Source organism: the organism of the source record quoted next, unplaced genomic scaffold, assembly GCF_019419815.1.
Source record: "Pyrus x bretschneideri cultivar Hongxiangsu unplaced genomic scaffold, Pyrus_bretschneideri_v1 Contig9, whole genome shotgun sequence".
NCBI lineage: Eukaryota > Viridiplantae > Streptophyta > Magnoliopsida > Rosales > Rosaceae > Pyrus > Pyrus x bretschneideri.
This window is the reverse complement of record NW_025999831.1, coordinates 8,078,495-8,104,636: the sequence shown is the minus strand read 5'-3', so window position 1 is coordinate 8,104,636 and position 26,142 is coordinate 8,078,495. Positions and strand designations below refer to the sequence as shown.

At 37.0% G+C, this 26,142-nt stretch overlaps 2 protein-coding genes across 3 annotated transcripts; both read left to right on the top strand.

The window, feature by feature from the left end:
* The first annotated feature begins 8,202 nt into the window (after positions 1 to 8,202).
* Positions 8,203 to 12,128, top strand: LOC103939893 (coiled-coil domain-containing protein R3HCC1L). The gene is made up of 6 exons (XM_048576719.1): positions 8,203 to 8,226; positions 8,599 to 8,691; positions 8,805 to 9,083; positions 9,400 to 9,561; positions 11,562 to 11,651; positions 11,789 to 12,128. The coding sequence occupies exons 2-6, from the start codon at positions 8,604 to 8,606 to the stop codon at positions 11,983 to 11,985; spliced, it is 816 nt and encodes a 271-aa protein (XP_048432676.1). The 5' UTR covers positions 8,203 to 8,226; positions 8,599 to 8,603; the 3' UTR covers positions 11,986 to 12,128.
* Positions 12,129 to 13,199: 1,071 nt separating this feature from the next.
* LOC103939901 (phosphatidylinositol 4-phosphate 5-kinase 4) lies at positions 13,200 to 17,147 on the top strand. Of its 2 annotated transcripts, XM_048576697.1 has the most exons (9): positions 13,200 to 14,392; positions 14,447 to 14,620; positions 14,769 to 14,936; positions 15,066 to 15,231; positions 15,326 to 15,445; positions 15,531 to 15,724; positions 16,014 to 16,144; positions 16,248 to 16,320; positions 16,574 to 17,147. In XM_048576697.1, the coding sequence occupies exons 1-9, from the start codon at positions 13,419 to 13,421 to the stop codon at positions 16,863 to 16,865; spliced, it is 2,292 nt and encodes a 763-aa protein (XP_048432654.1). In that variant the 5' UTR covers positions 13,200 to 13,418; the 3' UTR covers positions 16,866 to 17,147. The 2 variants fall into 2 exon arrangements, with proteins under 2 accessions (XP_048432654.1, XP_009348280.1); XM_009350005.3 differs by having other exon boundaries at positions 13,200 to 14,620.
* The last annotated feature ends 8,995 nt before the right edge of the window (positions 17,148 to 26,142 follow it).

The following is a 26,142-nucleotide window of genomic DNA, read 5'->3' as shown; positions in this document are numbered from 1 at the left end:
TAGAGATGATGTGGTAGTTTAACTGTTTAGAATACGATGATGCTTAAAACCCAAAAGGTTGCAAGGTAGTGACTAATCCCAACTGAGTTGTGATACCTCTAAAACATAAGTTACGAGTTGGTCATAGATGGATGCTTTGGATCGTTAGATCCGGATCCAATACCTTCTTGTTAAAATTGTATAGAGGCGAAATGTTCGAATCTTTATTCTTTTGGAAAGAAGAAAGAATCACAAAGTTGTTGAGGTTAATTCACTTAGATGTTAGTGGCACTTGTCCACAACATAATACTACTCATGTTGTATGACATTCACCGAAGATCACTCTCGGTTGGATTATAGTTTATTTTGAATAAACACAAGTCCGAATACTTTGCAAAAGGTTTCAAAGAATTCAAGAAATGTAAGTAGATGAGTAAGACGTCTAAAGTATTTACCTCCTTAGATTTGATCCAAGGAAAAAGTAACACTTTAGATTAATTTCCTTGAAAAATATCAAGGAAAGTAGCATCGTAAGATAATGAATTTCTCCATTAGGAGAAGAATGAACATGAATAAGATTTAGTTCGTTGGACATTATCAATTACCCTTATATATATGATATATACTTCTAAGACAACGTAGTTCCTATACCACAAGCTCCAAGGTAGTCCAGAAGGATTTATAAACCGTCTCAGTTGAATGGTTTGGACATAATATGGGTTTCCGAAACCATTAATATATGTCTAAAACTATAAAACACAAGACAGGTTAGTTGTAGAGATCCATCCATCATGGATCTTAGCAAGCTAGTGGGAGCTATAAGCGTCTTATGAGAAAAGATCAATTGTTTGATTTCTCATAAAGATGTAAATGAATATTTTGTTTACTAGGTTTACAAAAGATTAGTGGGAGTTGATCATATTCCTAAATTTGAATATATATATACATGATATATATTAATGAAAGGAATTCTTCATCGTTAAAGTTATGACTTTAAACATTCTATAATGATAGAATGTATATGGGAGACGTAGTCTATATACACGGGATGGAAATCTATAATGATAGATTTCAAGATATAATTGGATTATATCAATCCCTAAAATAGACAAGAGATGCTAGGAAGTTTCTCATATGATGATAAACTTCAATTAGAATGACAATTCTAGTGAGACTAGGAAGTTGTTCTTCTCAAAGGGAATATACCCTTTGACTCCCAAAGAAATAATGCGTAAATAGAATCCTTTATGCATACGCAGAAAGGTGATTTATGTATTTCATATTGTATGAAAACATTGATATAAGTTGTACCTAGAACGGTACAAGATGATATCAGTGCAAGCCCAGGATCAGAACCATGGCAACTGTCAAGTGAATCCTTAGGTATTTAAGAAATACTAAGGATGAATTCCTCAAGAATGAGGAAGAATTAGAGTAACGTAATGGAAGCCTAAATGTATTAGATTATGAATCTAATCCATCATAGAATATCTCTTCATTATGAATGAAGTGATAATGAGATATCTCTTTATTATGACTAAAGAGATATTTGGGTGGAAACGTTAAAAGTAATGACTTTAATGTGTTCCATCATGTATGCAAAATATATTGCCATATAGAAGCTTACAACATTGTTGTTTGGATGGGAAAGTTCATTTATGAACTCTCCATTCGGTTCCAACCATAAAGTGTATGACACGAATGGGGCGATAGCTCAAGCCAGGGAATCAAGGTCTCATCAAGGTCCGAACTCAAATGAGAGACTGAACCACATGATTGAGAATCATGTATAATGGTGACGTCGTTATTCTCAAGGTTGCTTCTATGGATAACATATAGATATCCATTGTCTAGGCCTACTACTCAGCCATTTATGAAATGACTACAGAAGAGGTATCATCACTGATGACTAAGCTGATTGGCTCTAGTGCAAGTGGGAGATTGTTGGAAATGTGCCCTAAAACCAATCATATGATGATACTTTATGGACATTTCACATGTTAAACTAATCTAGTTTAATATTAAGGGCAAACATTATTGTTCGAGCCGTCTCATATAAATGTTATATGCTTAAACGATAAGTCCAAGGAATATGTGATTGGAAGAATGCGATCTAAAGAAGTTAGATTCATGAGACCATTCTTTCGTTGACACATCCTAAACGTTCCTGATCATAGGATTGTCAATTGGGCATTAACAGTCCGTTAAGATCAGTACGTGTTATGTCTTCTCTCAGGGAGAGTGACTAGTCTCGAGTCATTGGTGTGTGTGACATCAAGACAAGTACGTAGGTGCTCAATAGAGAATGAGTTCACTGAACACGATCAACGAAGAGTTTTCATATTCATGTCACATGAGAACTCATGGTTGGGATAATGCAAATTAGTCTTTTGACCTGAGGCATACAGTTGTCTTGTGGTTAGGTCCTTAATCTTTGATTATGTCAAAGTCACTCCATCATGAGGGTGTCCATGGCATCGTTGGGGTTAAGCCACTTAGCCATGGAGGCAAATGAATGCGCAACAAGGGATCTCTAACCTTTAAACTGTTTGAGGGAGAATACTCTATGATATGATTTAGAATCTCTGGCCAGAGTATGAATGAGATGTTGGAATGCGTTCCAGATCACATTCAAGGTAATCATATAAGTACAAGATTCACATTGGATAGTAGACATGAATAAACTATCAAACCAAATAATGTGGTCAAGAGTATTGTATTAGAGAAAGACCGTATTGCATTTGTAATCCTAAACTGAATAGGTTCTCCACCTCTTCTGATTAGCTTGGGTAACCATGACATGCTGCTAGGCGTCAACCATGGTTTGTGGAAGCCCTAAAAGTGTATTATCATTAACGGGAGAATTGAAAGTAAGTTTCAATTCACAATCGATTAGAAAGAGTTTTAATCGCCCACTGCCTCGCTAAAAGGAACCTAATGGATCGTTCACCGAGTAAGGTAGAGTTTGAAGAAACAACGGAGATGAGTAAGAATAATTAAATGGTTTAATTATTTATCTAAGGCTAGGATTAATTAATATGTTAATTAATCAAACGAATAAGTTCGTTAAAGACCTTGGGTTAGTTTTGGGCCGCAAGGCCCAATGGGATTTGAATGTCAAGCCCATTAACTCAAGTTGTATGACAACTTGAATAAAACAAAGGGCTTGAAAGCCCAATAAACCTATAGGCCGGCCATGTGTAAAAGAATAGGGCTTTTGGTCCCTTAGGTCACTTATTTGAAGGGACTATATAAAGGACTTTATAGCCTAAAATTTACTAAGGGTTATTTTTGGGGAAAGGATGAGAACACAAGCTCTCATTTCTCTCAAAAATTTCGGCCACCTTGGAGGGATCATCTAGCAATCAAACTCCTCCAAGGTCACTCATTTCTTCTTCATTATGCCTTGGTGATGAATCATTAAAGGTTCTCAATTTTGGGAACTTGGAGAAACCTTTTCATCCATCCAAATCCATGGACCTAAGATGCAAGGAATGAAGGCCCTCTCTTTGGGTGATTAGCCTTTGCTTATGCAAAGAGGAATCTACAAAGGTATTGATTTCTCAACTCACTTTGTTTTGAGTTGAGTCTTGGTTCACCTATCTACTAGGCTTTGAAGTTCATGGGTTAAGTTTTGTTTTTGAGTGCATAGAAACATGATTCCGCCTTTTAATTGTTAATTGCATGTTGTTGATGTTGCTCAAATGAACTTGTTTTTCACAAATCTTCCTTCAGTTACTACATTCAAAATGTGTTTTAATTGATTAAATGCGAGCAAGTGAGTGGTGACTGCAACTAAGTATATGCCCGAGGGTAGGGATAGCTAAAATCTGTGGGAGTAGTGATTTTTAATATGTCATGTTGCATTGGAAATCCCTGAGGCAATTGTTGGAAGGTCTAAGTTATGTTTTGTTTTCTTTGTTTTGCTCAGGGACTAGCAAAAGCTAAGTGTGGGGGAATTGATAGGAGCATATTTATGCGACTTAGTTAGCTTGTTTTCTTGCATTTACATAGTTAGGTTCTATTTATTATAGTGATTTAAGCTATTTTCGTGTGTTTGTAGGTTTAAATGGCAAAAGAGGCAAGAAAGTGCATTTTGGTGCATTTTAGTGCAATTTTGGGCTGGAATGGATAGCGTGCATATGGAGCAAGGTGGTTAGATGAATTTGAAGTCAAAAAAGGCTAAGAACATGCTACAAATCTAGAGAAACAAGTTCAAGACAAAGAAGATAAGGAAAGAGGAACATTATCCAAACAACCTTATCTTATCCAAACCTTATCCTATCCTAATCTTGTTCCACCTTAATTCCAACTGCAAAAAGGACTTAATTTCACATTAGAACACCTAGATATATGGTCCTAGAAATGTGGTGCCTTTCCCTCTTCTAGAAGCTCTAGAACCTGCAATCTTTTTCCTTAGGGGATTGAGCAATCTTTTTCCCTTTAGATTTTGGTGCACCGTAGTCCTTTTCCCACCTGATTTCTACCAAACCCTAGACCTAATTCTGAGGGTTTGCCGTGCATCATACATATATATTTAAGTTTGTGCCGCACCCATCCATTCACTCATTCATTCATTCAGCCATCTCACACCATAATTCACACCACATACACCTAAATCTCTCTAGTGCCGCAGCAAGGAAAGAAGGAGAAGAAGAGTGTCATGCAATCTGCCATCTAAAGGGTGCCACAAGCCTACTTTGGAGTGTGGAGTGTTTCTGGGTTTTTTCTATCCTTAGTTTTAGTTTGATGTTTATTTTAATTTGGTTTTCAATTATGATGAACATAAGGAACTAATTTCTTTTTAGTTGGAGGTGAATTCGAAGCCATGATTATATGTTTTATATGAATTGATTACGTCCAGTTATTGTTTCTTGAGTCTTGAATGTGATTTGCTTATCTGAGTTATCAAAACTTGTTTATGTATGTTGATTGAGGGTCGACACTTAATTTGCATGCATGAATTTGATACTGGAGTATAGGGAGTTTCACCTAATCGTTATGAACTTATATTCACAAGTAGTGGAAGTCACTAGTCATGATTGTGTTAAGTAAATTCTTGGCATGAGTATCATGCTTTTCATAGTTACGAATGACTTGTCAATGCTTATGGTTTTCAAAGAACTTAATGACCTTTGATATGTTTTTCTATCATGCTTTTCATAGTTAGGGAACTTGATAAGGATAATTTGGTTGCGATGCGTATTTCATCCAATTCAATGAGTTAAAGGAAAATCTGAAAGTTAATTTGTGCTTTTCATGGTTAATTTGGGGCATTGTCATTCATAGTCTAAAGGAATAATAACTGGAAATTGGTTTGTATGCATATGTCATGTGTGGAGAAGGACCTTCTAACTAGCCTTTCACCCTTTTCAATTCACCAAATTCGTTTTTATAAAGTGTTTTATGCAAAGTTTTTGTTTTAAATTTTAAATTTTAATTTAAATTCATCAAAAACAATCCCCCCTTTATTAAGTCTTGTTACTTGAGTCAAAATCTATTTTCTTTTAGTCTCTTGAGTCAAGTTAAGTCGTATTTTCGTAAAAATCACTTGTTAGGTCTAGAATTTAGTCTTTTTTATTGTTTGTTGCTATTTTGAGTCAGTTTTGAGTTTATTGAGTCTAATTTAGTGTTTTTATGTCTTATTTGTGTTGATTAGCATCCCTAGTCAATCCCCGGTCTAGAACGATCCCTACTTACATATAAACTACAATTGTCCACATTAGGGTTTAATTTGTGTGTCAAGTTAATTTTCACACCACCCACCCATCCAAAACCCCACCCCACCCCCACCTTCACCTCAACCCCCCCCCCCCCGCAACCCCACCCAACCCCACCCCACCCACCTATTTCCAGCGACTTCCCCCTACACTCGCTTAGCTGCTCCCTCCGTCCAGCAATGGCGATCTGCCACCAAGGATCCCAAGCTTGGGGTCCACGCCCAATCTTGCTGTCAAGGATCCCATGGACCGCAGCGTGTAGTGGGTCTTTTTGGGCTCGCCGATAGTCGAAAAAGGCACATACACCAACCGGCTCTCGAATCTGCTCTGTTTTCCTCACATCGCCATCGAAGATCTTGTTCGTAAAGAGCTCGCTTCCTTCGGCCCTCTCTCTCAAGAGGTTTTTGAATCTTCTGATTGCCTTTTTTATTTTTTATTTTTTATTTTTGTCAGATTTGCATTTTATTGGGTTTTGATTGTTTGCGATTGTTTTATGGTGTTGTGGGGGAGGTGGGGTTGGGTGGGATGAGATGGGAGGGGAGGTGAAGAGAGTGGAGAAGAGGGAGGTGGGTCAAGGATTTTGAGTTTCTGGGTTTTTTTTTTTTTTTGATATGGTAAATATTATTATATTTTAAATGCATAAAAAATTATATTTTGCCATGTGACATAAATTTATCAGCTATGTAAGCACAAATATGGATTCTATATTTGCCACATCATCATTAAACGGTTTACTTAACATATTTTCTAACGGATGTATGAAATTGAAATAAAATGATAAGTAAATTTATGAAATTGAAATGTTTTAAAGATGTTGTGAGAAATTAAATCGATGACAAATCTAGGGGTAAAATGTAATTGATGCAAGCAGATAATCAGAACGGCCGAAGAGACCACATAATAAAAAAAGAAGGTGTGTTGCCATCCATCCGATCCCCCATTGCCCGCAAGATCCGCTCTTTCGTTTGTTCCACTACGCTTGCTTCCTCCTTCCTCCTTCTCCTTCCTCCTTCCATCCATCCATTAAAAAGGTAAATTTTCTGCCTTCAATTTGCTCTGCTGCTTCACTATCCTCAACTTTTACGCTTACTGCTTTACATCTTCATCCAATTGCATTGTCTGTTCTATTTCTCCATAATTTCGACTGAAGTTTCTAGGAATCGAGGGTTTATTTGGGTCTGTGCTTGTCTGTGTTACCCAGGTCTTGTTTCAAGCCAAAGCTTAGATTCTCAGCAGACCTTTTCTGCTCAAAGCTCTCGCTACTTTGTTGTGTTTTTTCTTCACGTGCTCATTTTTCTGTGGCTTTGATTTAAGCATATTCAATTTTTTTTCGTAATTTCGACGGAAGCTTCTAGGAATCTAAGGGCTTTTAAGTGTTTTTAGGCTCTGGGAAATTGGGTCTGGGTTTGTCTGTGTCTCTCCGGCCTTGAAGGCGGAGGTTGCGTTTGGTTTCATTAGTGTATGTTTTTTTGGATAGTAAGTAAAATACCCAATTACTCTCACCGCGTGTTTTCGTTGTTATGGGATTGATTTTGTCTGGGTCGATGCATCTGTTGGATCTAGTTTCTAATGTTTAGTCGAGGTGGCTGCATTGCAGGAATAGTACATAGTGATATTGGTTATATAACTTATATTGCAATGAAAACAAATGTTTTCGTTTTCCTCTGTTGCCACTTAATGGGCATAAGCTACAAGTTGTTTTGAATCTTGAAGGGTTGGGCCCTTGGGGCAGCTTGTCAGGGCATTGGTGATATATATTTTTTCATAAAGAACTATCGCTCTTTCTTGAGCAACAATGGGATTGTGCAACACTTTCCACCCTCTTCTCAGATTTGGAAATCAAAAGTTCCGCCGAAGGTCAAAGTTCTTGTGTGGCTAGTGGCTATTGGGAGGCTCAACACTTGTGATCAAATTCAAAGGAGAAGTCCTTTTATTTGCATCTCTCCCCATTGGTGCAGTTTGTGTAAAGCAAAGGAGGAAAGTGTTAACCACATTTTTCTTCATTGTTCTTACACGATTCAACTGTGGTGGAAATTGTTTCAGGAGGTTAGAGTAAGTTGGGTCATCCCAAAGGGTTGTTTCGAGCTTCTAAGTACTAATTTTGAGGCTCTAGGAATTGGGAGGAAAGCTAAAGCTTTGGGGTTGTCTGGTGTCGGCAGTTTTTTGGAACGTTTTGGTTGGAGCGTAACAAAAGAATTTTTGAGGATTATACTGGTGTGGGGGTAGCAGATCTATGGGGAAGAGTAAAATATTGGGCAGCCTTCTGGGCTTCAGTTTCAAATGAATTTAAGAATTACTCTCTTTCTCACATACTGTGGGATATGTTAGTAGTTGTAAAATGATTTTGGTTGAGGTTGTCCTACTTGTAATCTGATCCTCTGGAGAGATTTTCTTGTTCTGTTCTTGGTGGATTTCTTATCCACTTCTGTGTATTACACTTTTCTTTTCTAATATACTGTTATAGTTTCTTCTCAAAAAAAAATAAAGAAACAGTTCTAATCTTGGCAAACGTTGGAAGATGTAAACAGTTAATTATTTTTCTCCATCTCCTTATTGTCTGAAAAATCAATTTTTGGTGTGGCTAACTCATTATGCATTTTCGGATACTTCTTGGAAGCAGCTACATATACGCACTTGTGGATTTCATAGTGTTGTACTTGTTTCGATGTTGGGGTGATTTCAATAATTTGCAATCAGGATAGCGGAGTCATACTGACAAAAGTCCACAAATATTTCAAAACACATAATGTTATATGTTGAGAAATTTATCGTCGACCATTTTGACTAATAACGCTATCTGCATTTGTGTCGTACTATTAGCAATAAATGGATATGGGAAAAGTTGTTTTTATGTGATGCTTTAATTATTTAAAAACATACGTATACTTTGTAATGGCAGGAAACATGAGTGATTCCTCAAGTAAAGCAACTGGTCTAACAAAAGATGTCGAGATGGAGCTACCACTGCATTCAGACACGTCGGTGGAAGAAGGCAAGTTTCAATCAGTAGCTAGTGTTGATTGTTGATGTGGTGGATATTGGTTCCTCCTATTTCCAAGTTGTTATAGGATAATTATGAAATCCATGTTAATTTTGTGACTGCAGACTGGGAATCTATTGCAGATCGCACACCTGATGAATTGCTCTCATCACAATCTTTGCCTGAAGTATCACTCTCGTCACAATCTTTGCCTGAAGTATCAAAACTATCTTTGGAAGATACCAAAGTTCAGACCCCTAAGCGACGTGGAAGAGGAACATTTTCATTTAAGAAACATGAACTTTACAGTGATCAAGTGTCTGATAAGTTAATTGTTGATAATGATACACCAGACGATGAAAATGTGTCCCATAATTTGGAGGGGGATCCAAAAGTAATAAAATGTGAGTTACTTGTTTTCCATATTTCATTTGGATGGAACCAATATGCTATGTTCTCTTTTATATAGTGATGTTCCTTGGCTTCCAACCTGTTAATGATTCTGACCCAGAAAAGAAAATGTTGACGCCATATGAAAGTCTGCACGTTGGTTGAACATGAAAGAACTTCACAAGTAAATTATTTAATAAATCCTATAAAATTCTGGCTACTTTTTGTTTGTAATCATTGTCAAATAGCATCTAGGGGTTCTAGTCTGTAGGTTTAAATTTTATCTCAGATGGCATGCAGGAACTGAGTGTTTGTTCTTTGTGAATTCAGCAAAATATGGAACACAACATATTCTTGTTCTGGCTGACTTTCCACCAAGCACTACGACAATAGAGTTGGAGAAACTTTTTGTGGATATTAGAGATCCTGGAGTTGTTATTCGCTGGGTCAATGATACAGTTGCTCTTGCAGTTTTCCGAACACCGTCAATTGGTAATTACACAATTACTGAGTTTTTCAACTTCATAAATTTGGAGTTTATGATTAAATTTTAGAGATTCTTGCATTACAAACTTAGACGTGGATTTATCGGGTCTGCTAGTGTTGTTCATTATTTATGCTGCTCATGTTGTATGATGATGATATAAATGGCTGACCAAAAACAGTTGTACATTGTACTTAATGGACAAAACCGATGATTGATAATTTCACTTTTGTTCCAAGTTAGAACTCAAAAACCCCTAGATTTGGGAAGGAGTGTTTAACATTCAGACATGGATGTGTGTGTGATTTGATTCCATTTTTGGGCAGAATGAGGGTTGACTGTGATAATTAGTTGGTACTACCTGCAGTCATGGGACTCCTCATGCATGGTAAAAGTACAATGGAAACAAACGTAGCATCCTTCAGACATTGATCAAGAAGCTTCATAATGTTGAAATTTGAGCTACAGTAGGATATAGAGCAGTAAGTGCAGTTTCAAAACTGGTACAATCATTAACAATTATTATAATTGAAAAAAAAATAGGACATAGATACAACACTCAATGCAAGTTGAATTCTATATGGACCTTCTAGTTGTAGAGGCTAAAGAGAGCCTAACAATTGTTGGCCAACATTCTGTCTGCATATGTTTTGGAAGCAATGGTAAACCAACAATACTTATCAGTCACAATAAAGTTATGCAAGTTAAGGTGTGGTCTCAAGTGCTTTTTGAAGATGTTCATGGCTGGTGTATGCTGGTCATGGAAAATACCCTGTTATAAGAATCAGCAAAATTAAAATTGGTTTTTAGCAATATGAGAAAGAAGAGATTGCAATTTTTCCAGAAACGAAACGAGTGGATAAACTCCTTTTCAATCTTGAAATATAGAAAGTAGATGGAACAAAAGGGATGTAGAGAGAAACTGATGTAGGGTGGAGGTCAGGAGATCTTCCTTATGCATGTTTCGTGTGGTGGATTGGGGAGAACAGGTCTGTTAGAATTTTTGGACGAGAACTTTGGCTTTGAAAGCTATTGAGGAGCATTAGGTTGAGATATTTGGGGTTTTAGGCTTTATTTGGGAGGAACAGAGATCTGATTTGGGATAGCAAAGATACAGGAATTATAAACACAAATGTGCCACCATGGATCTCTGAAAGGTAAATTCAACAGTAACAAGAACAGAACGACACAAGGAAATCTGTGCCTCTTACAAACACTGAAGCTCGATTTCATTAATCAAACCCTAGTAAACAGGAAATTATAGAGGAAAATAGTATTTGTAATACCTAGTGCCTTTATTTTCATTCAAGTTCGAGGGCAGTTTATGCACTAATTCATGCTTATTTGTGTAGTCTGGGTGTTAAGCTGTACAAGACTTGTAAAATACTATCTAACTATATTACTGAAGATTCTCTTTGAACGAAATTTTATCTATCTTTTATTTTCGAGAAGTTTCTCTACTACCAATGACCACAGGCTTCTATTATCCCTTCTTTTTGTGTTCTAACTTGGTGGTAGTTGAGTTGCAAATCAATCTCACATTTTGACAACATCCCGTGTCTTAGATTAAAATGTTAAAAAGCTTTCTGCCTAGTAATCTTAAAATGATTTAAAAGAAAATTGTATATAGAGCTGTTTCATTTTTTCAAGCTGTTTAATTTTTTTTTCATTTTCAATGACAAATATGCTTAAATGGTGAAACGTTACTGAAACAGTTAGATATGGTGATGGCTTAATGTATGTTCTTTTGCTCCAATGTCTGTGTCATTCTTTTGTTGATTTCAAAATGTGATGATGGCTTAAGTGGAAGAAGATTATGGAGGAATAGATGTTTCAATCCTTTTACTAGGTTGTGTAGACTGGGATCTCTCTTTCTTGTTTAGCAATTGGACCTCCACGAAGCATTACATTTTACGCTTATTAAGCACACAATTGTGATTCATTGTCTGCGTTTAAGTTTCTGCTTTGCAGTTACTTTAATCATTTCATGATTTTAATTTTTATGCAGCACTCGAAGCTCTTAGCTGCGTTCGATGTTCTATGACAGTGCGAGTGCTTGATGAGAATGATTTCCTTTTGAGCTCAATTTCACCGAAAGGTAAAAAAAGCAACATGAACTTTTTACTGTTACACAATAATATTCTCTTACAACACAAAGGAGACCACTATATTTTTGTCCCCTTATCTACAAATATTGTTTGCCTCATACATTGTATTAATACTATTCGTTACTAGATCTGGAACCTCCTCGGCAAAGGCCACAGACATCAGCTAGAACTGCTCAGAGGCTCATTGCTCATGGAATGGGACTGAAACTACCTTCCACGGCCTTTGGATCAAAGGATTTAAAGAAACAGGAAGATGATCGAAAGAGCCGCATAGTCATGAGGCAAAAGTTGAAAGATGACGCTTGGGGTACAGATGAAGATTAATATTTTTCTTACATGACAAACACTTGCTCCGTTCCTTTTTGATCTGTATATGACCTCTGTAGCTTAAGGGGTCTCTGCATTTGGTCTTGTAAGCACACATAATCAATTTCAATGCTAGAAAAACTTGAGTGGCTTGGCTTGCATATATATGGTTTCGGAATGCGTGGTTGACTTAACTCGAAGAAATTGCATCTTATTCGATCTTTGTGTGTGTGTATCTGTACTACAACTGTTTTTTTTTATAGGACATATCTTGTAGCCAAAATAAAGTAACTTTTCGTACATTGTTGCAGCAAATTGTAAACTCCCAACCCTGGTTGTGGGAGGACGAATCACACTTTTACCACTTGAACTATACCTGCTACAATCCGAACAACGAACAAGAAACTTACATAGTCCGCACCTGAGGGATTGCAATTTAAATTAGTTTAATGTAGAATATCGCTCATATAAAGTAGACTACTTATTCCAACCATAATAAATCTGTTCAAATTAGTGATATAATGTACATCAAATACATTACTCTCCCTCGCTCAGGCTACACTGAGGGTATCCCTTAATATGCCCGACATTTTGTTAAGGAAAACTCCAAGAATACTAGAAAGTAAGCATCTCACACACACACACACACACTCTCTCTCTTTCTCTCCCTCTCTCTAAATGTTTTATGGTTGTTAGAGGTTGTAGGAGATGAACGACACTTTCTCACAACCACAAAGAACAAACGTAGGAAAACAGTTGCACTCCTCACCCATCGTTGCATGAAACTCCCATGCAACCACCAACCACAACCAAATCAAGTTTATCTCTTCTTCTCTTCATAATTCATATATGAAATGAAATAAGTGCGTAATTTGCATTACGTCTTAGACAAAATTGGATAAAACAACATTATTTTATTTTATTTTTTGTGGAAACAACATAATCTGATGAAAAATAATAATATTATTATTAATACAAAAGCAGCATTACCAATTTTTTTCACAAATTAACAAACATAAATACACATAACCATGCATTTAGCAGCCATGTTGTCTTAATTACTTAATTCTCCTGCGACAACCCCGCCCGGTTTTGATGTTGATTTCAGTGAAACAAGTTCATCCACTTGTCAGAATTTCGACAACAGACACACATTTCTTCATCTGGTTCGGAAACAAAAGGCACTTCTTTGTTTCAATCGCTCTTTTCGCTTTCCTCGTAAAAACAAAGAATGCCATAACCGAAATAATTTTGTGTTTCTTCAAATGGAAGATTCATAATTTTTGCTTTATCATCATTACATGATGCTGCATTGGTATTTTGATTCATTCCTTCATGATTTCAGCGTAAAAGAATTATTTGATCGTCGTTCTTGTTTAGCTTGCAAAATTTTACTGTGAAAGAGTGAATATATTCATGGAGACGTGAAATTGCAAAGAGTTAGTGCAGAAATGAGCAAAGAAAGTGGTAGTAGTGTGTATAAGGCATGGGAAGCCACGGTGCGCAAGACGCAGGCTGCAAGGAAGCGTGCTAACAGCATTTTCGGAATTTCAGTGGATCATGCAGACGATGATGATCATGACCATAGTAGCGATGAAAGTGATTGTGGCCCCGAAGATATGATATATAATGCAGATAGGATTCTTCCCAATGGAGACTACTACACCGGTCATTGGTGCGAAAATTTCCCTCATGGCCAAGGAAAGTACTTGTGGACCGATGGCTGTATGTATGTTGGAGAGTGGTTTAAAGGAAAAACCATGGGGAAAGGTAGGTTCAGCTGGCCTTCCGGGGCTACATATGAGGGCGAGTTTAAAAGCGGATACATGGATGGGAATGGTACATACACAGGGTCTAATGGCGATACTTATAAGGGACAATGGGTTATGAATTTAAAACATGGACATGGTACTAAGAATTATTCGAATGGGGATTGGTACGAGGGGGAATGGCGACGCGGGTTGCAGGAAGGTCAAGGCAGGTATCAATGGAAGGATGGGAACCATTACACAGGGGAATGGAAAAATGGAGTGATTTGTGGGAAAGGGGCATTTGTTTGGAGTAATGGGAATAGGTATGATGGAAATTGGGAAGATTGTGTACCTAAAGGGAATGGAACTTTCCGATGGCCTGATGGGAGTCTTTACGTAGGGAATTGGAGTAAGGATCTGAGCGAGCAGAACGGGACTTATTATCCATCCCAGTCATCATCGGACGCCAATCTTGAATGGAATCCTGAAGATGTGTACAATGTTGATTTGAAGAATTGTATAATTTGTCCAGGGGATAAGGTTTCGGTTTTGCCATCCCAGAAGAAGCTTGCAGTGTGGAGATCAGCAAAGGGTGAGAGTGTCAAGCCGAGAAGAATGTCGGTGGATGGAAGGGTAAGCGTTGGGCTGGATAAACCATTTGATAGGATGCAAATGTGGGATGGTAGCGCCCATGGCGGTGAATCACCATGTAATGCCGGTGATCATAGGGCTTCTACTGTCGGGGGAGAACTGGATGAAGATATGATGGGTCTGCATGTTGAAGATGGGAATCAAAGGGGACTCCCAATGAAGGTACCTAAGACTGCAAGGAGGCAGGGGGAAACAATCAGCAGGGGCCACAAAAACTATGAACTCATGCTCAATTTGCAGCTAGGAATCAGGTTTTAATGCATTATTAATTAACTTCAAACGATTTTATTGCACCTTCTCGTTTCTATCTTATCATTTTCGCTTGTCAAGACGTCGTGGATTTGATTCCTGTAGTCTAATGTGAGTCATTTGATGTATGTGGAATGATTTCATGTACAGGCATTCTGTTGGCAGACCAGGTCCCTCTGGATCCCTTGATCTGAAGCCTTCAGCTTTCGACCCCAGGGAAAAATATTGGACTAGATTTCCTTCAGAAGGCTCCAAATACACTCCGCCACACCAGTCCTGTGAGTTTAAATGGAAGGATTACTGTCCATTAGTCTTCAGGTCTGACCTTGTACACAACAAATATACATATGTCTTGCTGTTGCTGGTTTCCACAAAGTGGGGAAAACGTCACTTAATTTCACTAGATGTAACCGTTTATCATGTACAAATGTTTTTTTTTCTGTTCAGGACCCTTAGAAAGTTGTTCAACGTCGATCAAGCAGACTACATGTTATCAATTTGCGGAAATGATGCGCTTCGGGAACTCTCCTCTCCTGGTAAAAGTGGCAGCTTCTTTTACTTGACCAATGACGACCGCTACATGATTAAAACAATGAAGAAGGCAGAAGTTAAAGTAAGTTCTATTTGCACTCCCCTCATATTTTTCTCTCAAATAAACACTAGTCTTAACTGAGTACTTGGTTAATTTCCGTTTAACGGCGAATTAGGTGCTTATAAGGATGCTTTCAGCCTACTACAACCATGTTCGAGCATACGAAAACACTCTGGTCACTAAATTTTATGGTCTACATTGTGTAAAGCTAATGGGCCAACCTATTCAAAAGAAGGTACTTTCCAAGTATTGGTAGATCTATATACAACTAGTTTATACTTTTAGTTTTGAGTACCATTCACAATTTTCTTATGATCCAGGTGCGGTTCATCATCATGGGGAACCTTTTCTGTTCTGAATATACAATTCACAGACGTTTCGACTTGAAGGGATCTTCCCTCGGTCGAACAACAGATAAGCCTGAGACAGAGATTGATGAAATGACTATTCTTAAAGATCTTGATCTTAACTTTATATTTCGACTTCAGAAGACATGGTTTCAAGATTTTTGCAGGTGAACTGTTTTCTTTTTTGGCTCCATTGTTTTGCTAACATACTGGAACAACATGTTGAAGAATACAGTCCCACATCGGAAATATAACAAAATAATATATGTGGTGGGAGGTTCACTATGATATCAGTAAGGCCTTTTGCAACAAAACTCACACCTAGTAATAGGTGGTTAAGTTGGCGACATTATCGATAATGTTGTTGGTGGTGGTGGCCATGGGACGCTAAAATGTTTATCACGACAACAACTATTAAATATATGTACTTAAATGAACGTGTTTGGGTTTTTGCAGGCAAATTGATAGGGATTGTGAGTTTCTTGAACAGGAGAGAATAATGGATTATAGCCTGTTGGTTGGACTGCATTTCAGAAATATATCAGCTGCTGGGGATCTTATTCCTTCTGGAGCACACACTCCTACTGGTTGGTATTACTTTTTTTTTTTATATGAAGTCCTATATTTTCTTCATTTTTCATTAACAATTTGCCCATCATACAAGAGGCTGCTATGTTTTCTTTCCCTCAGGTGACCAAGAGAGCGAGGGAGCTCCCCGTCTTTCTCGAGCAGACATGGATCAACTTCTTTTAGATCCATCCAGGTCAAATCTCTCTCTACTTAAACCACTCATGATTGGTGCTTGAAACAAGTAAACATATATACATACATACATACATACATACATCCATACATACCTACATATATACATATATATATATATATATATATATATCAATCTCAGTATTTACAGAAAAAAGAACAACGGAGATTATGAAAACTTAAAATCGATTTAAGCTGCGAGAAATGCAAAACTAGTATGAAGCTTTTTATGGCGATTTGGTTTTGAGATGCAGGTGGGCTAGTATTAAATTGGGTTTGAACATGCCAGCAAGAGTTGAAAAGACGGAGAGAAAAACTGATTGTGAATTTCAACTTGTGGTAGATCCAACTGGGGAGTATTATGATGTTATAATGTTCTTTGGAATCATAGACATTCTTCAAGACTACGACATAAGCAAGAAGCTTGAGCATGCATACAAGTCCATCCAGTACGACGCAACTTCTATATCCGCTGTTGATCCGAGGCAATATTCGAGGCGCTTTCGTGATTTCATTTACAAAGTTTTTGCGGAAGAAACCACTTGAAACTTGAAATTAAGGAATTCTCTCTTCATTTCTTGACTAGCAAGAAAACTGTTCAAATTTCGACAGCAAAGTTTTATTTCGTAAACACGACGAGAGTACGTACATATTTCACTAAATTATAGAAATTGGTGTGCAGTATATAGTCCATTGATTCACCCTCGTAAAACTGTATCAGAATCCAGATTTTTCTGATGATTTTTAATCTATTTCTTCGTCTCTATCTCTGATATTGAGAGATAGAGAGGTTTATGGGAGGGACTTGTAGCATTTGCATTTGTATCCAATTGGATACTGGAAAAGTGAATTTTTGGTTTAAAGATAATGTTTGTTATTTCTAAACCATTCTTTTTGTCTGATTAAATTAGTTTTTTAGTTCAATTTCTCACCATTCTCTATTTTTTTTTTCTCCCTTTATTTTCTGTTCGTTCTCCCTCTTTTTTTAACTTCTTGATAGGGTTCATCTTGTTATCCAAGTAGCCACATTGTATTGGTTTCGAAAGCTTCAAAGTAATTTAGATTACAAAAATCCAAAGTTTAGGAATACAAAACAGTTGGAGTCAGGACCTTCCAAAAAAACAATCATATTTGTATCAAACACAATAATATGATTGTTGTTCTAACTATTGTATCAAACACATTTTAGATTGGGGATATAATAAGATGACTGTTGTTCTAACTACTACTTCATACAATAATACTTCATACGATATGAATGTGTTATAATAAGTTTCGGGGTGGGAAAGTCAAACTTTAGATTTTTAATTTTTGTGTCATTTAAAATTTTCTTTTTAAGTTAATATTCATAAATTATTTTAAATGTTAGAACAAATTGACAAGGTGAAGGTTAAAATCCCACGTAGAGTCTTTTCTATTTATTTTGCTTAGACACTAATTCGTGAGTTATGCTTTGAAGATTTCACATTCACACCAACATGGCTTGTGAGGAATGAGATTGGAACCCTTATTTTTTGTCCGATTAAATTAGTTTTTAATTTTTGTTCTACATAAAGTAAATTTTAGTTATTGTTATAAATAAAGTAATAATTGTTCCACCTGAAACTTTGCTTAGTAACCTGTTGACCCTAAAAATTACAAAACCTACGTGGCGCGCAAGCCGAGTAACTAATAAGCTAACTATGTCCTTCAATTGTATGCGGGGCGTGCTAACTCGTCGGCCGAGCTCGGCCGAGGAGTAAAACTTGTTGATGTTGCGTTGCTGACTTCTTGATCAGGAACACGTCTTGGCCTTCGTGTTCTAGAGCCTAAAGACAAGGCTGCTAGTTTTGCGAAGTTCAATATCAAATTCGGCTCTCAAGGTGTCGAATGAAGTAACCTGGTAACATCTCACTTCGCCGAGAAGGCTAATGAGATGACCTCTGCCAATAAGTTCAAAAATCCTTCTCAACTGAGACTTGGATAGATAACCAGTCGGCCTCGACGGAGTGCTGTTTATCCAAACTGAAGGTGCTTTGCGGTCGGCTGATTCTACAGCAACAGTGCTGTTTATCCAAACTGAAGGTGTTCGCCAGTTGCCTTCACAGTGTTGTTTATCCAAACTGAAGATGTGTCGGCAGAAAAAGAAGAAAAAAAAAATTTCAAGGTGTTTGAGAGGTTTGCGCAGGGTAGTTGTGTGTTGAATTGGAGGTCCCTTTTACGTTGCACAGCGCCTTGTATTTATAGGGTTGATATTTGCTTTGCACGGTCATATAATGTTGCAGAGTTTAATTGCAACTCTAATTCCTAAAGTTGATCCGCATCAAAAACCATGACATATCCTTCAAACTGAGTCGTGGGATTTGTTCCAAGACTTTTCAAACCTAATAAAAGTCCATCTAGGCTTATCATATCATATTTGTAGCCCACCTAGGCTTCTCATAAAAATCTATCAGTAGCCATGCTTTATCTGATCATCAAAACATCATAGAAAAAGGGCTAGCCTACTTAGGTTCCTTGCGTCACAACTATAAACTATAACTTACCTAGCATTACTTGTGCGTCCACAGCACCAAACATACATATATGCAACTACTAATGCATAAATAAATAGGCAAACGCTATGCATGGCATTTAAAACATATAAACATTCCATATCATTTTCTGGGAAAAACCACAAGTATATAGGTATATATGGAAAACCCAAAAGCCCACTCACTGATATGTGGAAAGGTCATAACCCCCTTGCCTCGAGTGATTACGCTTGTCCTCGGGATAGGTCTCACCTATATGCGAAACAACTATAAAAACGTCAATTTAAAGCACATAACCAAAACTAGGTAATAACTTCTCATAAAATGCTCAAATGGGGTGTGTGAATACACCAACATGATCTACTCAACCTTACTGAACATCCCCATATTTTTAAAATAATTTTTCGACCACTCACGCGCCAGCCACGCGTAGACACGTGCTGGCACACAGACAGAATCCCTAACGGCGTTAGGAATATTCCATCCAAAAGCAAGCATATTCCGTTAAAACTAACCTGACGCCGTTAACTGCCGTTAGGAATATTCCATCAGAGTTGATGGAATATTCGTCGTCTGTTCCGGTGAGTCTCGCCGGCCGCCGCCGTCTGCAACTCGAATTCTCGTCAGAAACTGGAAAATTTTCAAAACTTCATATCTTCTTCATTTCTCAACCAAATTCCATGAAATTGGTACCAAAATGAAGCTTACACGAAGAGTAGAACAAAACCTTACTGCTTTGAAGCCCTAAAACCAACAGAATCTCGTCGGAAAAACCCACGATATTCCGGCCAAACCTGCAACTCATAGAAACTGGGCTTCTCGACGTCCAAAACGCTTCAACTTTCTTCCTCAAGCTTCGTGAGAGTGATCTAAAGCTTCCTATGACCTTAGAAGCTTCTAAAACCCCCACGATCACGTGTGCATGAACAGTGCACAAAATCGAGATTCCCTGGTTCTCGGGTTTTCGAGGGTTTCATGTCCAACAATTGGTATGGATGAGTTCCTGAGCTTGCTAAGAGTCCAAAAATCCACCTTCAAACCTTCGATCCGTGTGTAGATAGTTGTCTTGGAAATGGTCCGTACACCTTGTAAAGAAAATGGAAGAAGTCTGAGAGAGAAGAGAGAAAGAAAGGTCACGGGAGTGTGGTATGGGTGTGTGTGTGTGTCCTGAAGAGTCAACCACCAAAAACAACAAAACAACACCCCACAACACCAATTAACGTCCAAGGGCATTTTAGTCTTTTCGCACCTACAATACAAATAATTCGGGACGGGCTGTCACAATAAAAACTTGAATAGTATTAATTGGATACAATAATATTATTGAATTTCCCATATAGCTTAAAATTTCTCAAATCCTATAATCTAAATACTTTTGCCTACTTAATATACCTCTTTTTTATTTTGGTTTTGTATTGAATTTTACTGTTTTGCAATTTGAAAGTTTTATGTACATTACTGAGTTTGAATATTTTTATATAGGTGATTTAATTTTTCTTTCATTTGAAACAAAAAAAAAAATGTGATCTTCTATTTTTCTGACATTTTTTACTTCATGTTCTTATATTTTGCATCTCAGAGGGGCAGATACACTCATGAATCCTAACCGCCTTGCATAGGAGTAAAAAAGATTGTCCACAGACAAAGGTAAAAAGATTCTTAATCTTTCGTGAGGTTTTCCATTATTGTTAGACTATTTATTAGATTTTTGGAGTCTACATAATTTACAAAAACTATAACTGGCAGATGGTTTTATACTTGACCTAATTGTTAAAATTATGTCATGACGAGGCTGAAAAAGCTGGGCGATTTACTTCCAGTACGTTCTTCCAACTCAGTTCCAGTTCTCTCTCGCCGGTTTTCAAGAAGCACAGCGTGAGTTCCTCTTTTTTTTTTTTTTTCTTAATTACAGAGCATTCAATTAGCATGTGTGATTGTATTGTTAACATAAAGAACCTCTTTAACTTTTTGATTGTTTACTGATCAATTGCAGGTAGATTGTTCTATGCTCACAGAACTTGCCTGCTTGCTTCCTCACATGCCTTCCGTGCAATTTTTGATAGTGGTATGATTTTCTAATTTCTCCATTGCAACATTTTCTTTTTCGTTTTTGCAGTGTATGCACTACAAAAGTAATATAGTGGGTGTAGGTTTAGGGGTTAAAGAATTTTCAACATGAAATCAGAAATGAGGGTTTTGCTTAACCACTTTTATTTACTGGTTTTTATTCGAATCTATAGCGCTGAGGATATAGGTGAGCCATGAAGCAATTTGGTTGGTTTCGTGCATTTTAAACATGTTGGGAGAAGTATACTAAATGATTTTTTTTCCCTGTTTGTTTTTTTTTTTTTGTTTTGTTTTTGTTTTTTTTTTTTTTGTTTTGTTAGAGATTGAAGATGTAAGCATACTAAATTGGAAGCTCAAATATTGAACAACATGATTTACTTCAAACCCCACTGTATTTCTTTGGCTCTTTTTTCTTGGTGAGAATTGGAATTTTTATTTATCTTTCGAAACTCTAAACTGATTGTTCTTCTCATATGAAAAATGAGCATTTTTATAAGCCAATTAAAGGCTCCCATGATCAGAAACCTAACCAATGTATTTATCTTGAATAGATGACTTAAGGAAAAATGTAACATCCCACACCGCCCAGAGGAGTGATCCTTATATGTTTATTCCCATCTCTACCTAGCACGAGGCCTTTTGGGAGCTCACTGGCTTCGGGTTCCGTAGGAACTCCGAAGTTAAGCGAGAAGGTGGCTAGAGCAATCCCATGATAGGTGACCCACTGGGAAATTGCTCGTGAGTTCTCAAAAACAAAACCGTGAGGGAATGGTAAGCTCAAAGCGGACAATATCGTGCTACGGTGGTAGAGTGGGCCTGGGAAGTCAGCCACCCCGGGCCGGGATGTGATAATTGGTATCAAAGCCTAACTCTGGTCGCGTGTGTGCCGACGAGGATGTCGGGCCCCTAAGGGGGGTGAATTGTAACATCCCACACCGCCCATGGGAGTGATCCTTATATGTTTATTCTCATCTCTACCTAGCACAAGGCCTTTTGGGAGCTCACTAGCTTCAGGTTCCGTAGGAACTCCGAAGTTAAGCGGGAAGGTGGCTAAAGCAATCCCATGATGGGTGACCCACTGGGAAGTTGCTCGTGAGTTCTCAAAAACAAAACCGTGAGGAAATGGTAAGCCCAAAAGCGGACAATATCGTGCTACAGTGATGGAGCAGGCTAGGGAAGTGAGCCGCTCCGGGCCGGGATGTGACAAAAAATGTGCATCCTCATCTACAGAAAAACAAATAAGAAAGAAGAGTAAACTACTAAATGGTAGTGTGAACAATTTGGACATCGAAAATAAATATATTTTTATGTGATTGTATTTGTATGAACAACTTAATCCACAACTGTTTCTATGTAATGTATTCTTCAAATACCTATCTTTTGTTCATTATTACACATAAGGATGCAAATTGATTTCCGTATTGATGTAGACAGATTTTAATATGTGATATATCCTACATATACTTATCTTTTTTCCTTATTCAATATGAGGATGTAAAGAAATATTTCTTAAATATGGATATAATTAGATTTTAATATATTTACACATGTTAAACAAAATTTTAAAACTTGCGGCGCGGGTTCTATTCTAGTGACCCCTAAAACCTATATATAACCCAATCATTTTTGTGAGACATTTATTTAGGAAAATAAAAATATCAGAAATAAAAAGATAAAACTAATAACAAAAACCACCCCCCCCCCCCCCACACTGAGAACTCAACCTACACGCCTCCCTCACGGCGGTGCCAGATGGACGGCGTCAAAACTCATTGTGTTATCTCTTTCCCAGTCTCTATTTTCCTCGTGAATGTGTGTCGTCTAGATCCAGATCTGGTGGTTTTGGGATGCGGTTCTGCGACTGGGATTTCTAGGTGGGGTGGAGGTTGGAATGGCTGGGATCTAGAAGGTGGTGTTAGGCCTAAGGTTTGGGAAAAGGGTTGTTGTGTGTTGGTGACGTTGGATGGAGATTTTTTTTAGTGTTATCAGAATACGAAGTGGTACATCACGTGTTATTCTGCAAATAGTGGGATATATGTGTTGAAAAGTTAATAACTTAAAAAGTAAAATTTCACACCACTTATATAAAAACACGTAATGTATCATCTGTGTTCCTGTCACAATTAAAAATTTCTTCGTTGTGTGGGTTCTCTAATAAAAATAATCAACTTGTAATTTAGGATAATTTCAAGGAGAAATTTTTAAACCAAATTTGCAAATCAAATGATGTGTTATCAATAAGAAATAAGTACGTTAATTAACACTTAAATAATAATACAATCATCAACATCCACATCATTTAGGTTTGCAAAATTTGGTTTAAAAATTTAGTCTCTCTAACATTACCCTTTAATTTATTTATTTATTTTTTTTGAACAAATGATATTATCTACACTAAAGGGGAGGGAGTATGTTTAGTCTCACAATAAGCTAGCAATAATGTGGTTCAAATTCTCTTTTGGCGAGAATCGAACCTAAGATCTTTCATTTACAAGTAAAAAGAATACAACTAAACCGTAGTACTAGCTTAATTTATTCTAATTTCTGAAAAATAGTTGATTTAATGCAAGGACATTTTAAAAATATTGGTAGGTGAAAAAAGAGTGCTTTTATGTTTTAAACGTGAGTGGAAAAATAAAATCGTGGGCTAACAGCCAAATCAGAGATTTGGGGAAGGGGGACATTTTGGGAGTTTCAAACAGCAGATGAAGGTTTTAAAAGGGGCTTTTAGGCCAAACTTGTTTCAGATTCTCCCCCATCTAAAATACCCTAGAAGACGTGAGAAAAGTGAGCATGCAGGAAAAGCTAGAACCACCACCCACCCGAGGGTCTAGGCAGGAGTGAGAGACCTTTTTCGAAGGAAGAGAAAGGGGTAGTTATTGTTTTTCTTTGTAGCGACCGTGTAAGATAAAATAATCACTGCTACGAAATTCTCCACTAATGGTGTTTTTAAAAACGATAAGAAAAATAAATTCTTATCAGATACTAAGTAAAATTTGATAGAAAATTATCGTAATGTCGGATAAGAAAAGCGATAGGAATGCTAGCATCACGAAAAAACTTTTTCTGTCGATAGCACTCTTTCGTTTTAATTCGTAAAAACAATAAACTCTATCTAGGATTGTCATTTAGCTTTGAAATTTTTATGTTCCTTGCCTAACTTCTTGTTGAATGGTTCTTTCCATATTTACACTGTCTATGTCGTTGTGCATGTAACTAGATTATGGTTGCGTTGAATGAAGTATAAATGGATATTTACATAGAGGTTGCAAATCAACTCATTGGGTTGTTAATAGGTACCTATTAAAACCCATTCACTTTGATTTGACCTTACAACATCATTACCATTACCAATCTCATCTCCATATTATGATGATATCAAATTAAATGAGTCTTAACGAATACCCATTAACAATCTAATAAGTTAATTTACCACATGTACGTAAAAAGGTTAAAATAATGTACACATTTTTCCCTAATATGAAGAAGGAAAGTGGACTGAAAGAATGCATAACAAGGTGGTATGTATTTTTTATTGATTGCATGATGGATTGTGTATTGTCCTCGGATGAAATGCTTTCATAAATAGCATGTAAAAGGAAATTAATTTTACAAATGGCATGTAATTGGCGTTTTTATCATGATTGTTTTGTGGTCACTTACTGAATTGTACTTATTAGAAAATCTCTTTGTATTTTACAGATGAATCGACATACTACAGCGTTCTGAGTCATAGTTTCAAATTTCTTTGAAGTGTTTGCTTTTCCTTAATTTTGCTGAGTATAAAGCTTGTTTAGACCTTTTCTCTATGTTTACTAAAGTTTGGTTTTATGAAAAAGTTCAATGTTTTAGGGGCCGAGATTTATTCCCTAATATTTACATATAGTCTCTTTTAGTGAGAAGTAATATCCAATTTTACCCTATTTTCTCAGGAATGTTGTAAGTGAGACCTCCTTCATTATGTACCAAGTTATAAATAAACACTTCATAGCTGAAATTGGAGAGAAAAGGAAAACCATTTTTTGTCCTTAATTGGTGTTTTGCTTACTTGGCTTCTTTAGGCGTTTGAGCTCCGTTCGCAAGTTCGGTAGCATGAAATCATCTACAATTATTTCATTATACCATATGTCATGCCACGGACTCGGGATTAGTGAAATAGTAATCCCGCCCTGGGTGCAAAAAAAATAAAAAATAAAAAAAAATAAATAACAAACATCTCTTATTGAAATAGCTCGAAATGCCTTACAAGTATGCCAAAAAAAAGAAACTCTGTTAGCCTAATTGACGAACAACCAAGAAAAATGGGGAGGGCATCCACCGAAGAGTCTCTGATGCCTAAGTCAAAGAATAATTTGAGAGAAACTAGAATAGAGTGAATTTTGAGTGGTAAGTGGTGGTTACAAATTTCCCCGTTGGACTTTGCTATTTATAGGAGAGATCCCTCATAGGTAGCTAGAAGGGGAGGCCGCATGCCATATGAGACAAAATGTTATGTTCTGCTAGTGTGATGCAGACCAATCTTTGTAGGTAGACCAATATGTTATGCTAGTGTGAGGCAAATTAGTGATTACAGCTGCACCATCGAGTATCATCTTGGCAGAGCTAATGTAATGGGCGACGCTCTTAGTAAAAAATCATATGGGCAGTTGGACAGTTTATATTCCACTGTTGACAAAGTTGAAAAGCACACATGCAATCTTCGATGTAGACCATCAAGGACCTTTAACTAGCTCATTTTCAGGTTAGACTGTCCTTGTTGATAGAGTTTGAAAAGCTCAGGATGCAGATCCCCAATGTGTACAACTAAAGGGAGAAGTCCTTAATAAAGTGAGAATAAATTTCACGATTGGAAAAGATGGAGCCTTCATGATACTGAGTCCTAAAATTTACCACATCATCAAACCCTCCTACTAGGTCATGGATGAAATAAAGGGATTTGGATCCTCGCCGGATCCCTTCCCTGGAGATTATAGGGATCAACGCACGTGGATCGTTGATAAAAAATTGTGCGGCCACAATTAAATGTTTTTTATATTCTTAAAAGTAAAGTAGTCTCATTTTGCATGAAAAATATAAAAAAGAAAAAAATTCTAGCCATACGATTTTTGATCAACGGTCCATATGCGTTGATCCGTAGGATCCCCAGTGAGAGGATCAAGCGAGGATCCAAATCCGAAATAAAGAGGGATATCGCCGAGTATGAAATAATGATGAATAGGATAACTGGTAGAAACGGAAGTTCA

Coding starts and splice junctions, on each gene's coding strand:
- LOC103939893 (XM_048576719.1), top strand. CDS start 8,604: ATGAGTGATTCCTCAAGTAAAGCAACTGGTCTAACAAAAGATGTCGAG. Junction 8,692..8,804: donor AGACACGTCGGTGGAAGAAG/GCAAGTTTCAAT, acceptor TTGTGACTGCAG/ACTGGGAATCTATTGCAGAT. Junction 9,562..11,561: donor TTTCCGAACACCGTCAATTG/GTAATTACACAA, acceptor ATTTTTATGCAG/CACTCGAAGCTCTTAGCTGC.
- LOC103939901 (XM_009350005.3), top strand. CDS start 13,419: ATGAGCAAAGAAAGTGGTAGTAGTGTGTATAAGGCATGGGAAGCCACG. Junction 14,937..15,065: donor TACTGTCCATTAGTCTTCAG/GTCTGACCTTGT, acceptor TTTTCTGTTCAG/GACCCTTAGAAAGTTGTTCA. Junction 16,145..16,247: donor TGGAGCACACACTCCTACTG/GTTGGTATTACT, acceptor TCTTTCCCTCAG/GTGACCAAGAGAGCGAGGGA.